This window comes from Salmo salar, chromosome 09, assembly GCF_965601325.2.
Source record: "Salmo salar chromosome 09, fSalSal1, whole genome shotgun sequence".
Classification (NCBI taxonomy): Eukaryota; Metazoa; Chordata; class Actinopteri; order Salmoniformes; family Salmonidae; genus Salmo; species Salmo salar.
Genome location: NC_138299.1, coordinates 95,144,889 through 95,169,482, shown reverse-complemented (window position 1 = coordinate 95,169,482; position 24,594 = coordinate 95,144,889). Strand labels below are relative to the sequence as shown.

General features: G+C 43.8%; 2 protein-coding genes across 3 annotated transcripts; one reads left to right on the top strand and one right to left on the bottom strand.

Annotated features, from left to right (window-relative positions):
* The first annotated feature begins 145 nt into the window (after positions 1-145).
* On the top strand, positions 146-7,268 carry LOC106612201 (caltractin-like). Its single transcript, XM_014213157.3, has 5 exons — positions 146-517; positions 1,070-1,231; positions 1,439-1,567; positions 4,036-4,173; positions 4,887-7,268. Exons 1-5 carry the CDS (start codon positions 515-517, stop codon positions 4,974-4,976), a joined length of 522 nt encoding a protein of 173 aa, XP_014068632.2. The 5' UTR covers positions 146-514; the 3' UTR covers positions 4,977-7,268.
* Positions 7,269-7,570: 302 nt separating this feature from the next.
* gcna (germ cell nuclear acidic peptidase) lies at positions 7,571-22,760 on the bottom strand. 2 transcript variants are annotated; one of them, XM_014213153.2, is made up of 13 exons: positions 22,636-22,760; positions 21,796-21,900; positions 21,192-21,402; positions 20,792-20,858; positions 19,812-19,861; positions 17,642-17,705; positions 17,479-17,558; positions 16,705-17,136; positions 14,460-14,637; positions 13,130-13,280; positions 9,441-9,573; positions 9,022-9,226; positions 7,571-8,618 (listed from the first exon to the last, which is right to left on the bottom strand). In XM_014213153.2, the coding sequence occupies exons 2-13, from the start codon at positions 21,883-21,885 to the stop codon at positions 8,387-8,389; spliced, it is 1,893 nt and encodes a 630-aa protein (XP_014068628.2). In that variant the 5' UTR covers positions 21,886-21,900; positions 22,636-22,760; the 3' UTR covers positions 7,571-8,386. The 2 variants fall into 2 exon arrangements, with proteins under 2 accessions (XP_014068628.2, XP_014068630.2); XM_014213155.2 differs by having other exon boundaries at positions 16,948-17,136.
* Positions 22,761-24,594: the final 1,834 nt, after the last annotated feature.

Here is a 24,594-nt window from a genome sequence, read left to right as displayed (position 1 = left end):
GTGTAAACGCCCCTAGAACAGATTCTGGATCAGAGCTTCAAAGATCAATTCAACCAATTATCGTATAGCGTTTTATACCACATGTCGTCAACGACCAATAATCTTCTCGCCCGACTACATGCCCTCGATTTAGCTTCGTACGAATTGTTTCCATTCTGAATATGCCATTTTGCACACCCGTCGTGCAGAATGAGCTAAATCGAGTGCACAGTCACAGACTAATCAAAATGATTATAGCACTGACTGAATACTGCGCTCATTGACTGGAAATCTTAATTTTATTTTCTTCATTTATTACGCAAACATTATATTAACCCTATTATAACATTGTACTATGCTTGTTAATAACGGCATATCTGCTCCCCTGTAATAAATGGTCCGTTTTTCTGTGTATGATCTCATCTCTGCCTGGATGATAGGAGGAGAGAGAGGAGCGACATCACTAGATTAGACAGGAAACTCTTTAGTAAATCTACGGCTCTCTTGTTGCTGCCTTCGCGAGTGATCATCTGAAATGGTGAGTGTGTCCATGATGGAGCGGTTCTGGTTTGATGCTCCTTGTGCTTATGCTACAAGTTACATAAGGCCTCGCTACACTGAGGCTACCACAACCTGTATTAACCCTAACTGGCTCTCTGATCGGAATAATACTCACTCAATGGAAGAACGTGTATATTATTTGATAGGGCTAGTAATGAGATGTGAATAATCCGAATGAAAAAAGCAATGATGCATATTTTCCCATGTCCTGAAAGCGTTCATTCTGTTGCCAGCTATCTGTAAATAATCAGCTTTAGGGCTGGTCATGCTTTTTTTAAATGACACATTGTCTCCCTATTTATGGCATGTTTCCCCCAGACTATCTGACTTTACATTGAAATGGCCCTATGTAGATACAAGATGACAACTGAAAATACACCCTTCTAAGGCTTTCCCTATCTCTTTATCTCCCGGCTGCATCTCAATATTCTAGCATAGCTGGACTGAAGGAGATTAGACAAGGAATCCACTTAGAACCATTGAGATGCGCCCATCAACCCTTAATGTGCTTCCTTGTTGCCATTGCTAGGCGACCAGTGTAAAGAGGCCGTCCCTAGGTCCGGTCCCTCCCCCCAGGAAGAAGTCCAGCCCCAAGTCAGAGCTCACTGAGGAGCTGAAACAAGAGATCAGAGAGGCCTTTGAACTTTTCGACACCGACGCCTCCGGACACATTGAAGTCAAGGAGCTAAAGGTAAGGGGTCAGAGGTCAGGGTTAGGGGTTATGCACAGGGACAATGTTTGCGTAACATAATGTATTACAGTACCCATAATGCTTAGTAATACAGTGTCGGTTAACACATCCCGAGGAGCTACGGTTTGCTTTTGTTCCAACTCAACACTAACACACCTGGTTTTAACCAACTCATCTGTTTTTATCTATCAATCTTTCTCTCTCTAGGTTGCTATGAGGGCGCTGGGGTTTGAGCCGAAGAAAGAGGAGATTAAGAGGATGATGACGGAGGTGGATAAGGACGGAACAGGAAAGATCTCATTCTCTGATTTTCTCAGCGTCATGACTCAGAAGATGGTAAGAAAAATAACATAGTGAGTAAATAATGTCTGTTTTTGTAATAAAAAATTTACTGTCAAGAGCAAACACTGTCAGTGCTTGTAACAACCAAAATATGTGATAGGAGCAGTGGTTTAAAGTACTTCAGTAAAATACTTTAAAGTACTACTTAACCTGTTTAGGATAGGGGGCAGTATTTTCACGGCCGGATAAAAAACGTACCCGATTTAATCTGGTTATTACTCCTGCCCAGAAACTAGAATATGCATATAATTATTTGATTTGGATAGAAAACACCGTAAAGTTTCTAAAACTGTTTGAATGGTGTCTGTGAGTATAACAGAACTCATATGGCAGGCCAAAACCTGAGAAGATTCTATATGGGAAGTGCCCTGTCTGACCATTTCTTGGCCTTCTGTAGCCTCTTTATCGAAAATAGAGGATCTCTGCTGTAACGTGACATTTTCTAAGGCTCCCATAGGCTCTCAGAAGGCGCCAGAACGGGGAATGATAACTCTGCAGTCCCTGGGCGAAAAACAGTAGGGGTTTTGGAAAGTGGTCGTTCTGAGAACAATGACACTGGTGCGAGCGTGCATGTGAAGAGTCCATTTTCTATTTTCAGTGTTTGAATGAAAACAAGGTCTCCCGGTTGGAATATTATCGCTATTTTACGAGAAAAATCGCATAAAAATTGATTTTAAACAGCGTTTGACATGCTTCGAAGTACGGTAATGGAATATTTAGAATTTTTTTGTCACGATACGCGCCGGCGCGTCACCCTTCGGATAGTGTCTTGAACGCAAGAACAAAACGCAGCTATTTGGATATAACTATGGATTATTTGGAACCAAAACAACATTGGGTGTTGAAGTAGAAGTCCTGGGAGTGCATTCTGATGAAGAACAGCAAAGGTGATCCAATTTTTCTTATAGTAAATCTGAGTTTGGTGAGTGCCAAACTTGGTGGGTGTCAAAATAGCTAGCCATGATGGCCGGGCTATCTACTCAGAATATTGCAAAATGTGCTTTCACCGAAAAGCTATTTTAAAATCGGACACCGCGATTGCATAAAGGAGTTCTGTATCTATAATTCTTAAAATAATTGTTATGTTTTTTGTGAACGTTTATCGTGAGTAATTTAGTAAATTCACCGGAAGTTTTCGGTGGGTATGCTAGTTCTGAACGTCACATGCTAATGTAAAAAGCTGGTTTTTGATATAAATATGAACTTGATTGAACAAAACATGCATGTATTGTATAACATAAATTCCTAGGAGTGTCATCTGATGAAGATCATCAAAGGTTAGTGCTGCATTTAGCTGTGGTTTTGGTTTTTGTGACATTATATGCTAGCTTGAAAAATGGGTGTGTGATTATTTCTGGCTGGGTACTCTCCTGACATAATCTAATGTTTTGCTTTCGTTGTAAAGCCTTTTTGAAATCGGACAATGTGGTTAGATTAACGAGAGTCTTGTCTTTAAAATTGTGTAAAATAGTCATATGTTTGAAAAATTGACGTTTTGGATTTTTGAGGTGTTTTTAATTCGCGCCACGCTCTATCATTGGATATTGGCGAAGCGTTCCGCTAGCGGAACATCTAGATGTAAGAGGTTTTAAGTAGTTTATTTGGGTATCTGTACTTTACTATTAACATTTTTGACAACTTTTACTTCACTACATTCCTAAAGAAAATAATGTACTTTTTACTACATACATTTTCCCTGACACACAAAAGTGTTGTGGCGGCAGGTAGCCTAGTGGTTAGAGTGTTGGGCCAGTAACCGAAAGGTTGCTAGATTGAATCCCTGAGCTGACAAGGTAAAAATCTGTCGTTCTGCCCCTGAACAAGGCAGTTAACCCACTGTTCCTAGGCTGTCATTGTAAATAAGAATTTGTTCTTAACTGACTTGCTTAGTTAAATAAAAAAAGTACTCATTACATTTTGACAGGAAAATTGTCCAATTCCCACACTTATCAAGAAAACATCCCTAGTCATCCCTACTGCGGACTCACTAAACACAAATGCTTTGTTTGTAAATTAATGTCTGAGTGTTGGAGCGTGCCACTGGCTATCCATAAATTACAAATAAATACAAAAAATTGTGCCATCTGGTTTGCATAATATAAGGAATTTGAAATTATTTATACTTTTACTTTTGATACCTAAGTATATTTGAGCAAATCCATTTACTTTTGATATTTAAGTATATTTAAAATTAAATACTTTTAGACTTTTACTCAAGTAGTATTTTACTGGGTCACATTCACTTTTACTTGAGTCATTTTTTATTAAGGTATCTTTACTTTTACTCAAGTATAACAATTGAGTCCTTTTTCCACCACTGGATAGGAGTTGTACATTTTACTTCACAACTATTGTATTGTGTTGTATTACAGGGTATTTTTGTGATATTGTCTCACCATGCTGTATTGTGTTACAGTGTATTGTGTTGTATTACGTTGTGCTGTAACTGTCTACCAACTCAGGCTGAGAAGGATTCTAAGGAGGAGATCCTGAAAGCATTCCGTCTGTTTGATGATGATGAGACAGGGAAGATCTCCTTCAGGAACCTGAAGAGGGTCGCCAAGGAACTAGGAGAGAACCTGACTGACGAGGAACTGCAGGTGAGACATACACCTGGACAGCACTGTACCCCCCCCCCCCACACACACGCACACACACGCACACACACACACACACACACACACACACACACACACACACACACACACACACACACACACACACACACACACACACACACACACACACACACACACACACGAACCGACAGGATGATATGGGATAGGATACAAGATAGTTTTAATTTGTCAAGAGAAATATACATACCGGTCCACTGCTAAGGCTTCTGTTTAGTCATTTACTGTGAATCTGCCACCCACCTTCCCCTGTCCCCTGCTTCCTCTCTCCTCATCTCTCTGCCTCGCCTTCCTCTGCTTCCTCTCTCATCTCTCTCCTTCCCCTGTCCCCTGCTTCGTCTCTCCTCCCTTCCCATCTCCCTCCCTCTCCTTCCCCTGTCCCCTGCTTCCTCTCTCCTCATCTCTCTCCCTCTCCCTCCTCTCTCCTCATCCCTATCCTTTCCCTGTCCCCTTCCTCTCTCCTCCCTTCCCATCCCTCTCCATCCCTCCCCTCCTTCCTCTCTCCTCCCTTCCCATCCCTCTCCCTCTCCTCCCTTCACATTCCTCTCCCTCTCCTCCCTTCACATTCCTCTCCCTCTCCTCCCTTCACATTCCTCTCTCTCCTCCCTTCACATTCCTCTCTCTCTCCTCCCCTCACATTCCTCTCTCTCTCCTCCTTCCTCCACTCCAACCTCCAGGAGATGATCGAGGAGGCAGACAGGGATGGAGACGGCGAGGTGAATCAGGGAGAGTTCCTCCGCATCATGAAGAAGACCAGCCTGTACTGAGACTGCACCAGGGTGTTGTGGGGTTAGAAGACCAGCCTGTACTGAGACTGCACCAGGGTGTTGTGGGGTTAGAAGACCAGCCTGTACTGAGACTGGACCAGGGTGTTGTGGGGTTAGAAGACCAGCCTGTACTGAGACTGGACCAGGGTGTTGTGGGGTTAGAAGACCAGCCTGTACTGAGACTGCACCAGGGTGTTGTGGGGTTAGAAGACCAGCCTGTACTGAGACTGGACCAGGGTGTTGTGGGGTTAGAAGACCAGCCTGTACTGAGACTGCACCAGGGTGTTGTGGGGTTAGAAGACCAGCCTGTACTGAGACTGGACCAGGGTGTTGTGGGGTTAGAAGACCAGCCTGTACTGAGACTGGACCAGGGTGTTGTAGGGTTAGAAGACCAGCCTGTACTGAGACTGCACCAGGGTGTTGTGGGGTTAGAAGACCAGCCTGTACTGAGACTGCACCAGGGTGTTGTTGGGTTAGAAGACCAGCCTGTACTGAGACTGCACCAGGGTGTTGTGGGGTTAGAAGACCTGCCTGTACTGAGACTGCACCAGGGTGTTGTTGGGTTAGAAGACCAGCCTGTACTGAGACTGGACCAGGGTGTTGAGGGGTTAGAAGACCTGCCTGTACTGAGACTGGACCAGGGTGTTGTAGGGTAGAGGGTGGTGTTGGGGACATACAGAGGAGATTGTGGTTTGGTTTTACATGTTATGTACTAGTCAAGTCATTAGTCAGTTATCCAGGCCTGTCCTAGTTCAATTAGACAACCTCCTTTCCTCATCTCCTTCCTCATCTCCTTACTGTCATGACCACTCATCAGTTAGTCTTTATACAGTGCCTTGCGAGAGTATTCGGCCCCCTTGAACTTTTCGACCTTTTGCCACATTTCAGGCTTCAAACATAAAGATATAAAACTGTAATTTTTTGTGAAGAATCAACAACAAGTGGGACACAATCATGAAGTGGAACGAAATTTATTGGATATTTCAAACTTTTTTAACAAATAAAAAACTGAAAAATTGGCCGTGCAAAATTATTCAGCCCCCTTAAGTTAATACTTTGTAGCGCCACCATCATGTTGTGGGGGTGCTTTGCTGCAGGAGGGACTGGTGCACTTCACAAAATAGATGGCATCATGAGGGAGGAAAATTGTGTGGATATATTGAAGCAACATTTCAAGACAGTCAGGAAGTTAAAGCTTGGTCGCAAATGGGTCTTCCAAACGGACAATGACCCCAAGCATACCTTCAAAGTTGTGGTAAAATGGCTTAAGGACAACAAAGTCAAGGTATTGGAGTGGCCATCACAAAGCACTGACCTCAATCCCACAGACAATTTATGGGCAGAACTAAAAAAAATCGTGTGCGAGCAAGGAGGCCTACAAACCTGACTCAGTTACACCAGCTCTGTCAGGAGGAATGGGCTACCCGAAAAGTTTGACCCAAGTTAAACAATTTAAAGGCAATGCTACCAAATACTAATTGAGTGTATGTAAACTTCTGACCCACTGGGAATGTGATGAAAGAAATAAAAGCTGAAATAAATAATTCTATCTATTATTATTCTGAGATTTCACATTCTTAAAATAAAGTGGTGATCCTAACTGACCTAAGACAGGGAATTTTGTATGTAAACTTCCGACTTCAACTGTAGATTTGGAATCTATTAAGAATCTGATAACCTAAAGGTGAGCGTCCGTCAGCCAGACAGCTGAAGGTGAGTGTCTGTCAGACCTGGGTTCAAATACTATTTAGGGTATTTCAATTACTTTCAAAGACATTTGGAAAGTATTTAAAAAAATACTAGAATACACTAACTCAAATACCCTTCAAGTATTTCAAAATACTTAATTGTAGGCTATTTAAAGGAAATTGTGCAGATTTCCATTCACCTACTCTGTGTCTTTGTGAGACGCAGAGTAGGTGAACGGATGATCTCCGTATGTGTAGTTCCCAACGGTAAGCATGGAGGAGGAGGTGTGATGGTGGGACTCTCATCTGTTTTTCCCCAGGACAATAACCCAACACATCTCTAGGCTGTAAAAGGCTATTTGACCAAGGAGTGTGATGAAGTGCTGCATCAAATGACCTGGCCTCCACAATCACCCGACCTCAACCCAATTGTGATGAGTTGGACCGCAGAGTGAAGGAAAAGCAGCCAACAAGTGCTCAGCATATGTGGGAACTCCTTCAAGGCTGTTGGAAAAGCATTCCAGGTGAAGCTGGTTGAGAGAATGCCAAGAGTGTTTAAAGCTGTCAAGGCAAAGGGTGGCTACTTTGAAGAATCTAAAATATATTTTGCTATGTTTAACATTTTTTTGGTTACTACATGATTCCATATGTGTTATTTCATAGTTTATGTCTTCACTATTATTCTACAATGTAGAAAATAGTACAAATAAAAACCCTTGAATGAGTAGGTGCATCCAAACTTTTGACTGGTACTGTATGTCTGTACAGTATTGTATATGTCTGTGTGTAAGTATAGTGTTGATGCAAAATACCCTTCTCTAGCCTATTGACTCAATCCTCACCTTAGTGATGTTAGTTTACCAGTGACTCATCAGATATGTCTATACTGTACAGTTGACACTGATGTGTAAAACATCAAATCTTTATTCAAAAACAAAACATGAAAAAAACATTAAAACAAACTTTCAAAATGTAACAAATTATGTGAAGTTGCCACATCTGCTTTTTATGCACCGTATTAAATTTCATGGAACAATTTTCTGATTTAATATTTCAAGTAATTGTAAACAGTTGGTCACAAAATGATATTTAAATGGTATGAATCCATGTCACAGGCAGGCTCAACAACAATATGACTGATTCACGTTGCCTTTAGTCACTGTTCAGTGTCTCTCTTGGCTCATTTCACTGTAACGGTGAGACTCCAGTTAGAGGTAAGGAATGACAGACTCACCATAGCTGCCTCTGAAAACCTGATACATACACAGAGGTATTTAAGACAGACCTATCAACTTGAAGATCCCACTAATCTAACACATGAGGATGGTTGAAAGAGAAGGATCCCACTAATCTAACACATTAGGATGGATGAAAGAGAAGGATCCCACTACTTTAACAAATTAGGATGGTTGAAAGAGAAGGATCCCACTGATCTGACATTAGGATGGATGAAAGAGAAGGATCCCACCATTGCTTCAAATCAGAGCAGTGGAAACCTTCAAGGAATGAATAGAAGAAGGCATGTTCAGGGAGGGTTTTATGGATACTACTGAACAAGAGTGCTTTATCAAGAGTTATCAAGAGTGCTTTATCAAGAGTTATCAAGAGTGCTTTATCAAGAGTTATCAAGAGTGCTTTATAGTCCAGGAGAAGAAAGTAATGTAGGTCTAATCCAGGTTAGAATGATTCCACCTCATCCCTTTCACACGCTCTCTCTCCCTCTCAGTTCTGGCTGAGTTTGGTCTTGGTGGCGAAGTCAACACTGAGTTTCCTCATTACCTCACCGTGGCTCTGACCCACCAGGTTTTGGCGAACACTGCCATAGTTCTCCTTGACAAAGTTGGCGAAGGGCGTGGGCGCCCGGGGCTTGGCGGGGGTGAGCAGGACCAGCGGACCCGTACAGAGGGCACACACAAACCTCTGGGTATCCAGAGACTTAGAGTGACGACCGAGTCTACAGAGGGCAGGAAGAGAACAGTTTAGCCATCAACTGGTTTTACAGTTTAGCCATGAATTGATCCATGGTAGACTGAGGGCTTAAACTACCTAGTCTGACAGCATAACTATAAACTGTGACAATACATACTGTAGTTTAGACTCAGGTAACTAATATAGCAATAATATAATGCAATTTAGTGGACACTTATCCGCAGTGATTAACACAGTGAGTATATATTGTTGGTGTAATGTGACCCCTGCTGATCCACACAGGACAACTATTTCATTTGATGGAATGACTGTTTCCTTGGATTAAACAAATCCATCTAATATCCCCAAACTCCACTTCATTTGCAGCACTAAAACAGCATTCATGTAAGTGTAATCCAGGGACAGACAGGAAGTTAGTGTTGACCTACGTGTTTTTGCAGCGGCTGCACTGGTACTGGTACTTGTAGTTAATGTCGTAGCTGTGGCAGCGGGTGACCATGGGCAGCTCGGGGTGTGCCAGCGTGGCCTTGTGGGCGTACAGCTTCCAGAAGGGGCCGTGCCCATCCCTCACACTGTTGATCAACCAGGTGGCAGCGTGGCACATCTCATGGACTAACGTGTCACGCAGACGGTCTGGGAGGAGAGAAGGGGGAGGATGGGGATTGGAAGAGAGAGGAGAGGAGGAGAGGGAGGACGGGTGAGAATGAGGGAAGGTGGGAGATATTGTTATCATACAGACACAGGCTATTCACATTAAAGTTGAACTTTAAAAGACTTACACCAGAACCTAATTTAAAATGTTATAACAACATACATGTCCTTAGTTTCTCAACCAGTGAAGCCTTACCTGCAGAGTCACAGACTTTCTCAGAGAGTTGGATGCGGGCGTATCGGTTCCCACCTCTCTCCTGCCCTGTGATGCAGTAGCCAGCAGTCTTTCTCATCTTCTTATTCCAGCTCACTGACATGTTACTGGGCAGCTGGGGCACAAAGATGTTATAAAGGCAAGAGGAGGTAAAACATACAAGATAATCCCGGGTCACATGATGGTAAGGTGCAAGTGAACACAAAACACTTTATAAGATGCCATCTTTATCACTCTCCAAGTGATATGGCAGTATATGTATGCTTATAACCTGTGTGTTGATGGGTTCTGACTTCTAAACTTGAAAATATGAAATATCCTCTTGAGGATACCCTAGGATAGGGGGCGCCACAGCGCATTTTGAAAAAAAATCGTTCCCATTTTCAACGGCCTACTAATCAAACTCAGAAGATAGGGCATGCATATACTTATTATATATGGATAGAAAACACTCTAAAGTTTCTAAAACTGTTTGAATGGTGTCTGTGAGTATAACAGAACTCATTTGGCAGGCAAAACCCTGAGACATTTTCTGACAGGAAGTGGATACCTGATGTGTTGTATTGAGTTTAAACCTATCCCATTGAAAAACACAGGGGTTTAGGAATATTTTGGCACTTCCTATTGCTTCCACTAGATGTCGCCAGTCCTTTCACAGTGGTTTGAGCCTTATAGAGTCAAAACTCAGTGAATGACAGGAGTTTGAAATTGGTCACAGGGGATGGGCCATCACCATTATGACGCCGGCGGCCATGTCTGCCCCCACCTTTGGAAACGGTTTTAAAGGCAATGAAATCATCCCCCTCGAATCTTATTGGCTCTCTTGGTGTTAGAGGCCCTGAACATTTATTTTATACAACGTTTGACATGTTTGAACGAACCTACATGCGCGAGGATTGCTTTCAGTATGAAGTGCAGAGCTGCGTTTGGAGAGAGCCATAGGACGCGCTACCAACATCAGGCTAATGGAACGTGAAGTATGGACTTTTTGACCGAAAATACATCTGTTGTGGACCTGGGATGCTTTCTGATGAAGACAACTAAAGGTAGGCGATTATTGACAATATTATTGAAGATGAGATGGTTCATACTGTTGCGTCCAAGATGGCGCCGAGCACTGTATATTAGCTGATTTTCTGAGTATCGCATCTCCTTTTATCGCAAAGTGTGATTACCCAGTAAAGTTAATTTAAAATCTGGTATGACGGGTGTTCTCAAGAGATATTCATCTATAAATGTTAGATTGACAATATACATTTAAAAAATCGTTATAGTATAGCAATTTATTGAAACGTAGCATTGTTTACCGGGACGCTTTTGAGGGGAAATTAGGTAGTCAACGTCAGACAGAGATGTAAAATGCTGTTTTTATATATAAATATGACCTTTATTGAACAAAAGAATGCATGCATTGTATAACATGATGTCCTAGGGGTGCCATCTGATGAAGTTTGTAAAAGGTTAGTGCTACATTTAGCTGTTTATTGATAATATGTGATGGAAGTGGTTGGTCGGAAAATGGCTATGAAGCTGCTTTTTACGATGGACTCATCTAATATAATGATTTGCTTTTCCTGTAAAACCTTTTTGAAATCGGACGACGTGGGTCGATTCAGGAGAGGTGTATCTATAAAAAAAAAATATATATATTTTTTATTTTTGTAAAAAATTATGATAATTTTTTAATGCTAATTGGCGATATGATTTTTCGCTGGATTTTGATCCCGCTAACGGGATCAGATGCTCAAGAGGTTAACCTTATTCATGTCACTGAGGGAGAGAGGGGAATGTAGAACGTTTACATTCTGTCAGAACGTGTTATTGTTAGACATCAGGGATCCTTTGGAGAGGGGAAGGGCTACTGTCTGGTTGTTACACCACAAGTTAATGGTAGGAAGAATATATATGGTGGAGTCAATGAAGCTTGGAATGTTACTGAGTAAGGGAAAGGCAATCAAATGGTTGCAGTCACTGATAAAGGTGGAGAGCTGTGGATTAGTGAGGAATGGGGGGGCAAGTCAGGTCACTGAGGGTGGAGAGCTGTGGATTAGTGAGGAATGGGGGGGCAGGTCAGGTCACTGATAAAGGTGGAGAGCTGTGGATTAGTGAGGAATGGGGGGGGGGGGCAGGTCAGGTCACTGATAAAGGTGGAGAGCTGTGGATTAGTGAGGAATGGGGGGGCAGGTCAGGTCACTGATAAAGGTGGAGAGCTGTGGATTAGTGAGGAATGGGGGGGCAGGTCACTGATAAAGGTGGAGAGCTGTGGATTAGTGAGGAATGGGGGGGCAGGTCACTGATAAAGGTGGAGAGCTGTGGATTAGTGAGGAATGGGGGGGCAGGTTACTGTTTTAGGTGGAGAGCTGTGGATTAGTGAGGAATGGGGGGGCAGGTCACTAATAAAGGTGGAGAGCTGTGGATTAGTGAGGAATGGGGGGCAGATCACTGATAAAGGTGGAGAGCTGTGGATTAGTGAGGAATGGGGGGGGCAGGTCAGATCACTGATAAAGGTGGAGAGCTGTGGATTAGTGAGGAATGGGGGGGCAGGTCAGGTCACTGATAAAGGTGGGGAGCTGTGGATTAGTGAGGAATGGGGGGCAGGTCACGTCACTGATAAAGGTGGAGAGCTGTGGATTAGTGAGGAATGGGGGGGCAGGTCACTGATAAAGGTGGAGAGCTGTGGATTAGTGAGGAATGGGGAGGGGGGCAGGTCAGGTCACTGATAAAGGTGGATAGCTGTGGATTAGTGAGGAATGGGGGGGGGGCAGGTCAGGTCACTGATAAAGTTGGAGAGCTGTGGATTAGTGAGGAATGGGGGGGGGGGGGCAGGTCAGGTCAGGTCACTGATAAAGGTGGATAGCTGTGGATTAGTGAGGAATGGGGGGGGGCAGGTCAGGTCACTGATAAAGGTGGAGAGCTGTGGATTAGTGAGGAATGGGGGGGGGGGGCAGGTCAGGTCACTGATAAAGTTGGAGAGCTGTGGATTAGTGAGGAATGGGGGGGGGGGGCAGGTCAGGTCACTGATAAAGGTGGAGAGCTGTGGATTAGTGAGGAATGGGGGGGGGGGGGGCAGGTCAGGTCACTGATAAAGGTGGAGAGCTGTGGATTAGTGAGGAATGGGGGGGGGGGGCAGGTCAGGTCACTGATAAAGGTGGAGAGCTGTGGATTAGTGAGGAATGGGGGGGCAGGTCAGGTCACTGATAAAGGTGGATAGCTGTGGATTAGTGAGGAATGGGGGGGGGGCAGGTCAGGTCACTGATAAAGGTGGAGAGCTGTGGATTAGTGAGGAATGGGGGGGCAGGTCACTGATAAAGGTGGAGAGCTGTGGATTAGTGAGGAATGGGGGGGGGGCAGGTCAAGTCACTGAGGGTGGAGAGCTGTGGATTAGTGAGGAATGGGGGGGGGGGGGCAGGTCACATTAAGGGAGAAGGAACAGTTTACTACCCACATCACTTAACTTCCTGCCTAGCAAAAAAGGTGTAACGTATAGAGGGAAGGAATAATTCACCTAAATTGGAGTATCTATACTGGTGCTGGTGGGAACATATCTTTGTCTGTTCACCTGTCTGACCCATTGGATGAATAAACTTGGTTTGAGCTTTTCATAGTTGTCGGTCAGTTTTTACTCCTTTATTTAGAACCTAACACTATGTATGCTTAAAGTGTGTGTTTACCTTGCTGTTGAACACGCTGGTGTTGTACAGGTGGTAAAGTCTGCTGGTGAGCTCCTCCTTGGTCTGTTTGAAGTTGCGGCTGTAGCTGGAGCCTGGTCCTGACAGAGACTGGAGGAAACACCCTGGAGTCTGACACCCTGCTGCTGACACGCTGAGGAGAGAAACACAGCCTGGCGTCTGACACGCTGAGGAGAGAAATACAGCCTGGAGTCTGACACGCTGAGGAGAGAAATACAGCCTGGAGTCTGACACGCTGAGGAGAGAAACACAGCCTGGAGTCTGATACGCTGAGGAGAGAAACACAGCCTGGAGTCTGACACCCCGAGGAGAGAAATACAGCCTGGAGTCTGATACGCTGAGGAGAGAAACACAGCCTGGAGTCTGACACGCTGAGGAGAGAAACACAGCCTGGAGTCTGACACCCCGAGGAGAGAAACACAGCCTGGAGTCTGACACCCCGAGGAGAGAAACACAGCCTGGAGTCTGACACCCCGAGGAGAGAAATACAGCCTGGAGTCTGATACGCTGAGGAGAGAAACACAGCCTGGAGTCTGATACGCTGAGGAGAGAAATACAGCCTGGAGTCTGACACCCCGAGGAGAGAAACACAGCCTGGAGTCTGACACGCTGAGGAGAGAAATACAGCCTGGAGTCTGATACGCTGAGGAGAGAAACACAGCCTGGAGTCTGACACCCCGAGGAGAGAAACACAGCCTGGAGTCTGACACGCTGAGGAGAGAAATACAGCCTGGAGTCTGATACGCTGAGGAGAGAAATACAGACAGATTCAGCCACACACAAACACTTCCCTGAACCTATGTATTTAGATCAGTGTAGAACAGGTGAAGGAGAGGAGACAGTATTGAGCTACACTCCGCCCAGGGCCCTGGTCAGTAGAGTATTGAGCTACACTCCGCCCAGGGCCCTGGTCAGTAGAGTATTGAGCTACACTCCGCCCAGGGCCCTGGTCAGTAGAGTATTGAGCTACACCCCGCCCAGGGCCCTGGTCAGTAGAGTATTGAGCTACACCCCCGCCCAGGGCCCTGGTCAGTAGAGTATTGAGCTACACCCCCGCCCAGGGCCCTGGTCAGTAGAGTATTGAGCTACACCCCCGCCCAGGGCCCTGGTCAGTAGAGTATTGAGCTACACTCCGCCCAGGGCCCTGGTCAGTAGAGTATTGAGCTACACTCCGCCCAGGGCCCTGGTCAGTAGAGTGTTGAGCTACACCCCCGCCCAGGGCCCTGGTCAGTAGAGTATTGAGCTACACCCCCGCCCAGGGCCCTGGTCAGTAGAGTATTGAGCTACACTCCCAGGCCCTGGTCAGTATTACCTGGAGGAGGAAAGGCTGCTGGTCTTGAGTGTGTATTCCGTCTGGGATCCAGTGGGTTTGGTGACGAGCGGCCGCACCGGGGTCTTCAGATCCAAGGGCGTTCTCACTAACGGCCGAGGGACCACCTCTTTCGAGGCTTTTGGCCGTGGAGCTGACGGGGGGGGCTTCTGATTGGGCCCTGGATTCACACACACCAGGAGGCAGCCAATGAGATGACGTGATATAGAAACAAAAAAGGAAATATACCAATTAAAGACCACAGCTGGCAGAAGCCTTGTTGGTGGACACCGTGAACAGAAATATAAGACTTATATTTAAAAACATGTTGGGAGCAGTATACCAGCGTGCAGATTTATTTTGTTACGTTACCCTCTCTGATCCAACACCTTTTTAGGTCTGTGCCGCCCCACTTTACAGAAAGATCCCCCTGTATTACACTCATTATGGCAACTGCTCGACCTCCGACAGCAAGACACTACAGAGGGTAGAGCGTACGGCCCAGTACATCACTGGGACCAAGCTTCCTGCCATCCAGGACCTCTATACCAGGCGGTGTCAGAGGAAGGCCCCAAAAAATTGTCAAAGACTCCATCCACCTTAGTCATAGACTGTTCTCTCTGCTACCACACGGCAAGCGGTACCAGAGCACCAAGTCTAGGTCCAAGAGGCTTTTAAACAGCTTCTACCCCCAAGCCATAAGACTCCTGCACATCTAATCAAATGGTTACCCAGAGTATTTGCATTGCCCCCCCCCCCCTTCTTTTACGTCGCTGCTAATCTCTGTTTATTATCTATGCATAGTCACTTAACATCTACCTACATGTACATACTACCTCAATTACCTCGACTAACCTGTATCACCGCACATTGTACCAGTACCGCCTGTATATAGCCTCCTCACATTGACTCTGTACCGTAACACCCTGTATATAGCCTCCTCACATTGACTCTGTACCGTAACACCCTGTATATAGCCTCCTCACATTGACTCTGTACCATAACACCCTGTATATAGCATCCTCACATTGACTCTGTACCCTAACACCCTGTATATAGCGTCGCTACTTATTTTATTGTAGCTCCTTAATTATTCTGTATTTTTCTATTTCTCTTATTTAATATTTTTTTTACTTCAGCTTATTTTTGTAAATACTTTAAAACTTTTTATTAACGGCATTGTTGGTTAAGGGTTTGTAAGTAAGCATTTCACTGTAAGGTTGTATTCAGCGCATGTGACAAAAAAACATATGATTTGATTTATTACTGTGAGCTGTGTTTAGGTGTTACCCGTGTTGGGTTTAGGTGTTGGGGTGTTACCCATGTTGGGAGTTGGGGTGTTACCAGTGTTGGGATGTTACCCGTGTTGGGTTTAGGTGTTTAGGTGTTGGGGTGTTACCCATGTTGGGAGTTGGGGTGTTACCCGTGTTGGGTTTAGGTGTTGTTGGGATGTTACCCGTGTTGGGTTTAGGTGTTTAGGTGTTGGGGTGTTACCCATGTTGGGAGTTGGGGTGTTACCCGTGTTGGGTTTAGGTGTTTCCCGTGTTGGGTTTAGGTGTTGGGGTGTTACCCGTGTTGGGTTTAGGTGTTTAGGTGTTGGGGTGTTACCCGTGTTGGGTTTAGGTGTTGGGGTGTTACCCGTGTTGGGTTTAGGTGTTGGGGTGTTACCCATGTTGGGAGTTGGGGTGTTACCCGTGTTGGGTTTAGGTGTTGCCCGTGTTGGGTTTAGGTGTTGGGGTGTTACCCGTGTTGGGTTTAGGTGTTTAGGTGTTGGGGTGTTACCCGTGTTGGGTTTAGGTGTTGGGGTGTTACCCGTGTTGGGTTTAGGTGTTTAGGTGTTGGGGTGTTACCCGTGTTGGGTTTAGGTGTTGGGGTGTTACCCGTGTTGGGTTTAGGTGTTGGGGTGTTACCCGTGTTGGGTTTAGGTGTTGGGGTGTTACCCGTGTTGGGTTTAGGTGTTGGGGTGTTACCCGTGTTGGGTTTAGGTGTTGGGGTGTTACCCGTGTTGGGTTTAGGTGTTGGGGTGTTGGGGTGTTACCCGTGTTGGGTTTAGGTGTTGGGGTGTTACCCGTGTTGGGTTTAGGTGTTGGGGTGTTACCCGTGTTGGGTTTAGGTGTTGGGGTGTTACCCGTGTTGGGTTTAGGTGTTGGGGTGTTACCCGTGTTGGGTTTAGGTGTTGGGGTGTTACCCGTGTTGGGTTTAGGTGTTGGGGTGTTACCCGTGTTGGGTTTAGGTGTTGGGGTGTTACCCGTGTTGGGTTTAGGTGTTGGGGTGTTGCCGGTCTTGTGGTTCTTCTTAATTCTGTCCAGTAAGCTGAGGAACTCTTCCTCTGAGCTGGCTGAGTCCTCCACCTTCGACGGGGCTGAGTAGTTCCGCCGTGGAAGGGGGGTCGGGGATGGGGTGAAGGAGGAGCAGAGAGGAGGAGAGCTGGGAGAGAGGGAAGGCAGAGGAGGGCTGGGAGAGGTAAAGAAGATTTTGTCCTTCTGGTTACTTTGTAGGACTTTGACTTTGTGCGTCTGTGACAGCGGCGGCTGGTGCACAGGGTGGCATGTCCTCCACGTGCTCTTCATCACAATACCATCTTCTTCACTGTCGCTGAGGAAAACTGGAGTGTCACACTGGGACAGGGGTCTTCTGACTGGGGTCTGGAAGGATGACGGCTTAGGGGTCTTAAAGGCACCTGTAGAAGACATGATGAGTCTCCATGTAACGCTGTCAGCCGAACAACTCCCCTAGCCGTGACAATATATCATATTAACCAAGGCTTCCTGGGTATTACTTCAATTCTGGCTATGCAAATAAAAGTAATCACAGTGCTGAACTGAAATCGAGCAGAAAGAACTTATTAGAAACGTAATTCAGATTATTACAAGCATGTATGAGGACAGTCAACGATAGCGGGTCAAAAGGCAACCTATTCCCTAAATAGTCCACTACTTTTGAATAGAGCCCTATTCGCCCTGGTCAAAAGTAGTACATTAAATAGAGAATAAGTTGCCATTAGGGAAGCAGTCAATGTTACCTTTAGAGGTAGGTTTTTTCTTCTTCTCAGCGACAAAGTCATCATCGGAGGAAAAGCTGTCGACAACGAAGTTTTTGAGGCTGAGGACAAAACAGGAGATAAACCTGAGTATTTAACACACGATAGGGACCATAGTCATGGTAAGAGGTTGGGACCACTGTACCTGTCTACACTGCCACGCTCCGCTTCCTTGAGTTTAGGCTTGGGAGTTTTCACACGGCTCAGGACTTCAGGGGCACCAGACGAGACACAAGGGAACAGTAAACATGTCATCCTACATGATGCAGCAGCGCCAGTTATACCTCTCACTTGGCCTTTTCCTCTCTGCTGTGACTAACACATTTCCGTTATTTACCTCATCATTCACCAGAGATTAGTCAAAACCGTGTGACTAACGTACGAATGTATGGACAGGCGGGTGGAGACCGATCTACAGTCCCCTCCCCGATTTCATCGTGGGGACAATGACACGAGTTTGGAGATATGGAAGGGCCCTGGGCCCGGTTTCCCCGACAGTGATGGAACTTACGAGTGTTTTAATGATGCATCTTTCCTACAATGGCCGAAGACGAAAAATACGTTTCCCAAAACCCCACACAGAGAGAACATTCACTAAGTACGTTGGAGAATGTGTCCATACTGATAGGACTGAAAGAAAGGCAACGCTGCTCTTGGATCAGCTTTCTCCATTCAAATCTTAACTTCACATTAGAATTACTTCACAATACTGATGACGGATCAGCTCCTAAAGATATTATCACCTATGGCTGCAAATATTGGGGTGGCTTATTCTAATGCTTACCCTATAATAATGCACTGAATCAGGATTTGGCAAGTTAGGCTTCACATTATGAAACATATTGAGGGAAAAGTTACAGACGGTAGACAAATCGCAAAATAAAACTATTAAATGAACATGAAATGTATTTAATCATTGAAATATATAATATATAGGTCTATAGTCTCTACTGTAGTATATTTGTAATATATAGGTCTATAGTCTCTACTGTAGTATATTTGTAATATATAGGTCTATAGTCTCTACTGTAGGTAGTCTATTTATAATACACTGCTCAAAAAAATAAAGGGAACACTTAAACAATGTAACTCCAAGTCAATCACACTTCTGTGAAATCAAACTGTCCACTTAGGAAGCAACACTGATTGACAATAAATTTCACATGCTGTTGTGCAAATGGAATAGACAACAGGTGGAAATTATAGGCAATTAGCAAGACACCCCCAATAAAGGGGAACTGAGAAGTGGTCTGTGGTCACCACCTGCAGAACCACTCCTTTATTGGGGGTGTCTTGCTAATTGCCTATAATTTCCACCTGTTGTCTATTCCATTTGCACAACAGCATGTGAAATTTATTGTCAAATCAGTGTTGCTTCCTAAGTGGACAGTTTGATTTCACAGAAGTGTGATTGACTTGGAGTTACATTGTGTTGTTTAAGTGTTCCCTTTATTTTTTTGAGCAGTATATATATATAGGTCTATAGTTTATACTGTAGTATATTTGTAATATATAGGTCTATAGTCTCTACTGTAGGTAGTCTATAATATATAGGTCTATAGTCTCTACTGTAGGTAGTCTATTTATAATATATAGGTCTATAGTTTATACTGTAGGTAGTCTATTTATAATATATAGGTCTATAGTTTATACTGTAGGTAGTCTATTTATAATATATAGGTCTATAGTTTATACTGTAGGTAGGCTTTTTGTCTTTTAATGCAGTCCTCTCGGTTTTTATTTGAAGCTTTGTTTTCAAAGATTTTTATCCTTCGCTTGTTTCTAACAATTGCAATGACATCGGCAACTTAGTATTTGTAAATCAACTAGGTTGTGAAGTTATTGGCGGTCACAGAGAGACTGATACACATCTTGATTCTGTGTTTAGTGGCGATCTTCTGTGTGTAAAGTGACGTGGTAGGTAAAAACAATTGGAATCTAACGACACACTTTGCTGTTCTACAAGTAGTTTGAGGCAGTCTGTAAACAAGTGTTTTCAAGTACAACTTTAGTAAGGACTGTTTTGGGAAACAGCTGTGAGATTTAACGATGCTCCAACAAAGGTTCTAACAATGAACATAGCCTTAAGATGCGTTTAGGAAACCGGGCCCCGGACAGTCAGAAAGACTTCTGTTCTTTGACTTAGAAATGACATACACCAAATTAGACATGGCAAAGACCCATTTACAAATTACATACAACATACAATGTTTCAATAAAGGATTCTGAAGCCTCATTGGGTTTCAGAATATGATGACAATGATCAAAACATGACTTCCCCAATACATATGTCAAGGCAGCAGTATGATACTTACACTTTTCAAAGTGGTCATCACTGTCTGAGCTTAATACAAGGACTGGTTCACTAGAGGGGAGAGAATCAGAGAATAAACAACACATTTTGTCCAATTGAATGACTAGATAGAGAAAAGGGGATTAAGGGCACTATTCAATCCGTATCGTGGAAGTTCAGCGTTACAGCGTGATTGAAATTTAAAGGCAATGTTACGAGGTTAGCGGAGACAGCATTCACGGTAAACGCAGCATATGTCGGCATGATCGGACATTGATTGAATAGAGCCATAAGACTACAAGGCTATGTAGGCTGGAAGTAGGACTGTGACAGTTATGGAATCTTGGATGACGGTAATTGGCCAGCCAAATGAGAGCTGTCACTGTAATAACGGCAAAGAAATGTATAAAATAAACAATTATAATATTCTACTCTCCTCTGCATGTGCTGCCATAGAGATAAAATGAATAGAACGGGCATCCCCATTCAAGTCAATGATGGCATAATGGGAGGACTGGCGGCCATTGTGAGTGTACCCATATGAGCAAGGCAGGAAGTAAAATGTGCTGCTATTTGTTGATTGAACTCAACTGACATTTAAAAAAAAGACATTCCGTTGCATGAGCCACATCAGTTAACATCACTTCAATGAACATTCTACATTTCCATGGAAATGATTGCATCACAATACCAGGCAGGAAACAAGACATCCCACTCCCTGATTTTTTCTGGTTACGTTACAGTCAGCTGCTATTGTATTGGTGTCTATGGGAGAATCACCCCGTTAAGCAGACCGGAACGGCACACTTTTTATTTATTTATGGTAAAGTGAATTATCTTCATTTATCCACCATGTTTGAAACGGACTCAACAGGGCACTAATGCTGTCCCATCTTTGTTTTTTTACAGGTATTTTATTTTCATGACGGTCTTCATAAATAACTGTCAGTTACAGTTATACGGTAATTGTACCAACCTTAGCTGGACAAATCACTACTTTACCTGACTTTCTTAGCAGCACTGCAATGTTTCCGAGAAGCAGTTTTGGGTGTAGCCTGCTCCACAAGAACTACAGACAAGAAGAAGATGGAGATTAATTCATTCAACTACAGTATTTCAATGCATAGCTGTCATATGCATACATGTTTAGCACCATGACAACCATAATCACGAGTTAGCCAACGCTCATACAGCTCTGGACCAGGTGTAAAGGAATCTTCCAGGTGAACAAAAAGACAGCAGTCGTAGGTAAAGTCAAGCAAAAATCAGTCCAGGTTTAATATAACTGGCAACAAGGAGACACCCTTCAGCACAGAAGCAGAGAACATGTTTAACAGGCCTCTTGGAAACAGCCCTTTATATCCTAATAGTCTAGTAACCCAACCCACTGACTCTCACTTACACTGGTCGAAATCATCGTCACTGGACTCCATGAACACCTTGGTCCTGTAATTGTTGCCCTTGGAGACCTGGTTCTCTTTCCCTGAGCCTCTGTCATCCTCTTCCTCACTGTCTAGCAGATGTAGCTGGACTGGGGGAGGAAGGTCTTGAGCACCCCTGGAGGCATGACAGCCTACGGCCAGACGCAGAGTCTTACTGATGCTCTTAATCAGCTGCAGAGAAGACAAAGGATGTGTTTGAAATTGAACCCTATTCCCTATAGTGCACTACTTTTGACCGGGGACTATAGGACTCTGGTCAAAACAAATAGTGCACTATTCACTGTATTCCCTATATAGTGCACTACTTTTGACCGGGGACTGTAGAACTATATTCCCTATATAGTGCATTACTTTTGACCGGGGACTGTAGAACTATATTCCCTATATAGTGCACTACCTTTGACCGGGGACTAAAGGACTCTATTCCCTATATAGTGCACTACCTTTGACCGGGGACTATAGGACTCTATTCCCTATATAGAGCACTACATAGGAAATAGTGTGCAATTGATTAAGATAATCACTGGTGGTTCTAATTCATGTGACGAAGTAACCACAACATACCTGTTGTTCTGCTGTTTCCAATCCTCCCTTCTCTGACCAGCCCAGCTTCTCTGCAACTCTATGAAATAATCTGTGATTATCGTCATCCATGGTCCCTTTCTCTCTCTGTAAGGGGGACAATATGAGTATTATCTGGAAACAACACGGTAACAAGATGCCCGGGCTGCGTACCCACCGACAGTTAGCAATGCCCTGGCCAGCCCTCTTTGGGCAATGAAAACAAACAAGACACATTTTGATAATGCAGTATCTTTATTAGCCAACAATAGCAAGACACATTCTCGTAGCAGGCAAATGTATTTTATCTAGGTATTTGATTAAGTATGTAGTAGTAGCCTAGCTAGCTAATGGTCTGTGCTATCCGATATATATCCCTAACCTAAACCCTAACTAACCTAAACCCTAACTAACCTAAACCCTAACTAACCTAAACCCTAACTAACCCTAACTAACCTTAACCCTAACTAACCTTAACCCTAACTAACCTTAACCCTAACTAACCTTAACCCTAACTAACCTTAACCCTAACTAACCTTAACCCCTAACTAACCTTAACCCCTAACTAACCTTAACCATAACGCTTACCTAACATCGTCGAGATTTGAGGTATTGCAACGCTAGACTAACTCTTACCAAACCATTTTAAATGTAAACTTCAATGAGGGGATATGGAAGTCCCAATGATACCGGATAGCACGCTAGCTAATGCCTGCTACCAAAAACCCTATAACCACGACTGTAAATAAAGGCTAAACGTTACAGTTTCTCGTGTTTAACTCACTATGCATTACTATTTGTTTATTCAATATTAGATTTTCGCGAATCGGGACACAACGTTACCTTTGAAGATTATGGTCAGTACATTTGCTTGGGCCCACGTCTCGGATAGCAACCGAAAGCGAACAACGAAGATTCAAAACTGTGCACCGGAAGTTCTCATCGGCCGAGCGGAAAACTAGTAGTAATGACGTAGGTAAAGTTACACAGAGCAGGTTTGTACTGACGACTTCCAACTGTATCAACATCAATCATTCATATGGCATCTTGGTAAGATAGAAGCCAAAGGTACACGATTGTAAATATACAAGTAGAAAGGCAACGCTGTAATTGTAATGTTGAATCCCATAGCATATTCTCTGTGTACTAAAACCAATAAACTAGTTAGCTTTTTCAAATTTTGTAATTGCATGTTTTAGACAGGACTTAGAGAAGAACACGTTGGATTTAGTTTTAGACCAAATATTTATTGAATTGTCAGAAACTTTATCAGATCCCAGAAGCTCACTCTCCCCATATCTGAGGAGGACATTCCCCCTGTGCAGGAGCACTGTGAGCAGGAGTGGAGCCCCAGTCTGAGGCAGGAGGACCCAGAGCTCAGACAAATTAAAGAGGAACAAGATGAACTCAGGACCAGTCAGGAGAAAGAGCAGCTTCAAGGACTGGGGGAGGCTGATATCATATAGTTCATATTCTCTCCTGCCTGTGTGGAAAATGACTGTGATCAGGAGAACCCACCTCAGCCCTCACATCTTCACCAAACCCAAACTATGGAGAACAGAGAGAGGGACTCTCTACCCACCAACACACCTATAGAGATTAAAACAGACCCCGATGGAGAGGATTAGAGTATCAGAACCAACCAATGATTCTCAACCCCTCTGCAGTAAATCCAGACGGTTCTGCAGCTCAGAGTGAAAACAGGGAAAGTGATGAGGTGGAAAGTAGAGGACTACTGTCAGGGTCTAAGACACTCAAATCAAAGAGAAAACAGACAACGAAAGGAGAAAGGTTCCATACCAGTGCTGGAGGCAGGACGGACAGAGACAAAATTATACATAATCTGCAAACTCACACTGAAGAAAAACTTTCTTGTTATGTTTGTCGCAAATGTTTCTCTAAGAGTGGTGTTCTCAAAATACATATGAGGAGTCACACAGGAGAGAAATCATACTGGTACAAAGAATGTAGGAAATGCTTCAGCTGTAGTAAAACCCTGTCCAATCATATGATGGTTCTTAGAGGGGTAAAACCATATCAGTGCAAATAATGTGGAAAAGGCTTTACTGAAAGTGTAGCCTTAAGCAGGCATATGAGAGTTCACACAGGGGAGAAATCATATTGGTGCAAATATTGTGGAAAATGCTTCACTCTGAGTGGGACCTTGAGCAGGCATGTGAAGATTCACAGAGGGGAGAAAGACCATTGTTGCAGCTATTGTGGCAGATTTTTCAATGATCATGGAAATTGTCAAAGACACAACGACTGTTCACAAGAGTGATAACACATTACAATTTAGTTTATTTATTTTTTTATTAAACCTTTATTTAACTAGGCAAGTCAGTTAAGAACAAATTCTTATTTACATGACGGCCTACCAAAAGGCAAAAGGCCTCCTGCGGGGACAGGGGCCTGGGATTAAATAAATAAATACAATATAAATATAGGACAAAACACACATCACAACAAGAGAGACAACACAACACTACATAAAGAGAGACCTAAGTCAACAACATATTCTCTCCTGCGGATAGAAATATAGGGCCTATTGCAACCATCGATGGCCACTGTATGATCGACAGATTATCTCTTGTTAAACCATCTATATGTGCTAAGATCACTCGCACAACTAATCTCAGTTACAACCATTATTGTTTACCGTATTACCGCTCCCTAAAGCTGATGTCAATGTTAACTTTAAGTCATACTTTCTCCCAAAATCTTTCAAGACTTTTTTTCCATCTACAGGATAAAATCTTCAGTATAAATCAAACCTTCTCATTGAGCAGACGAAGCAAAGAT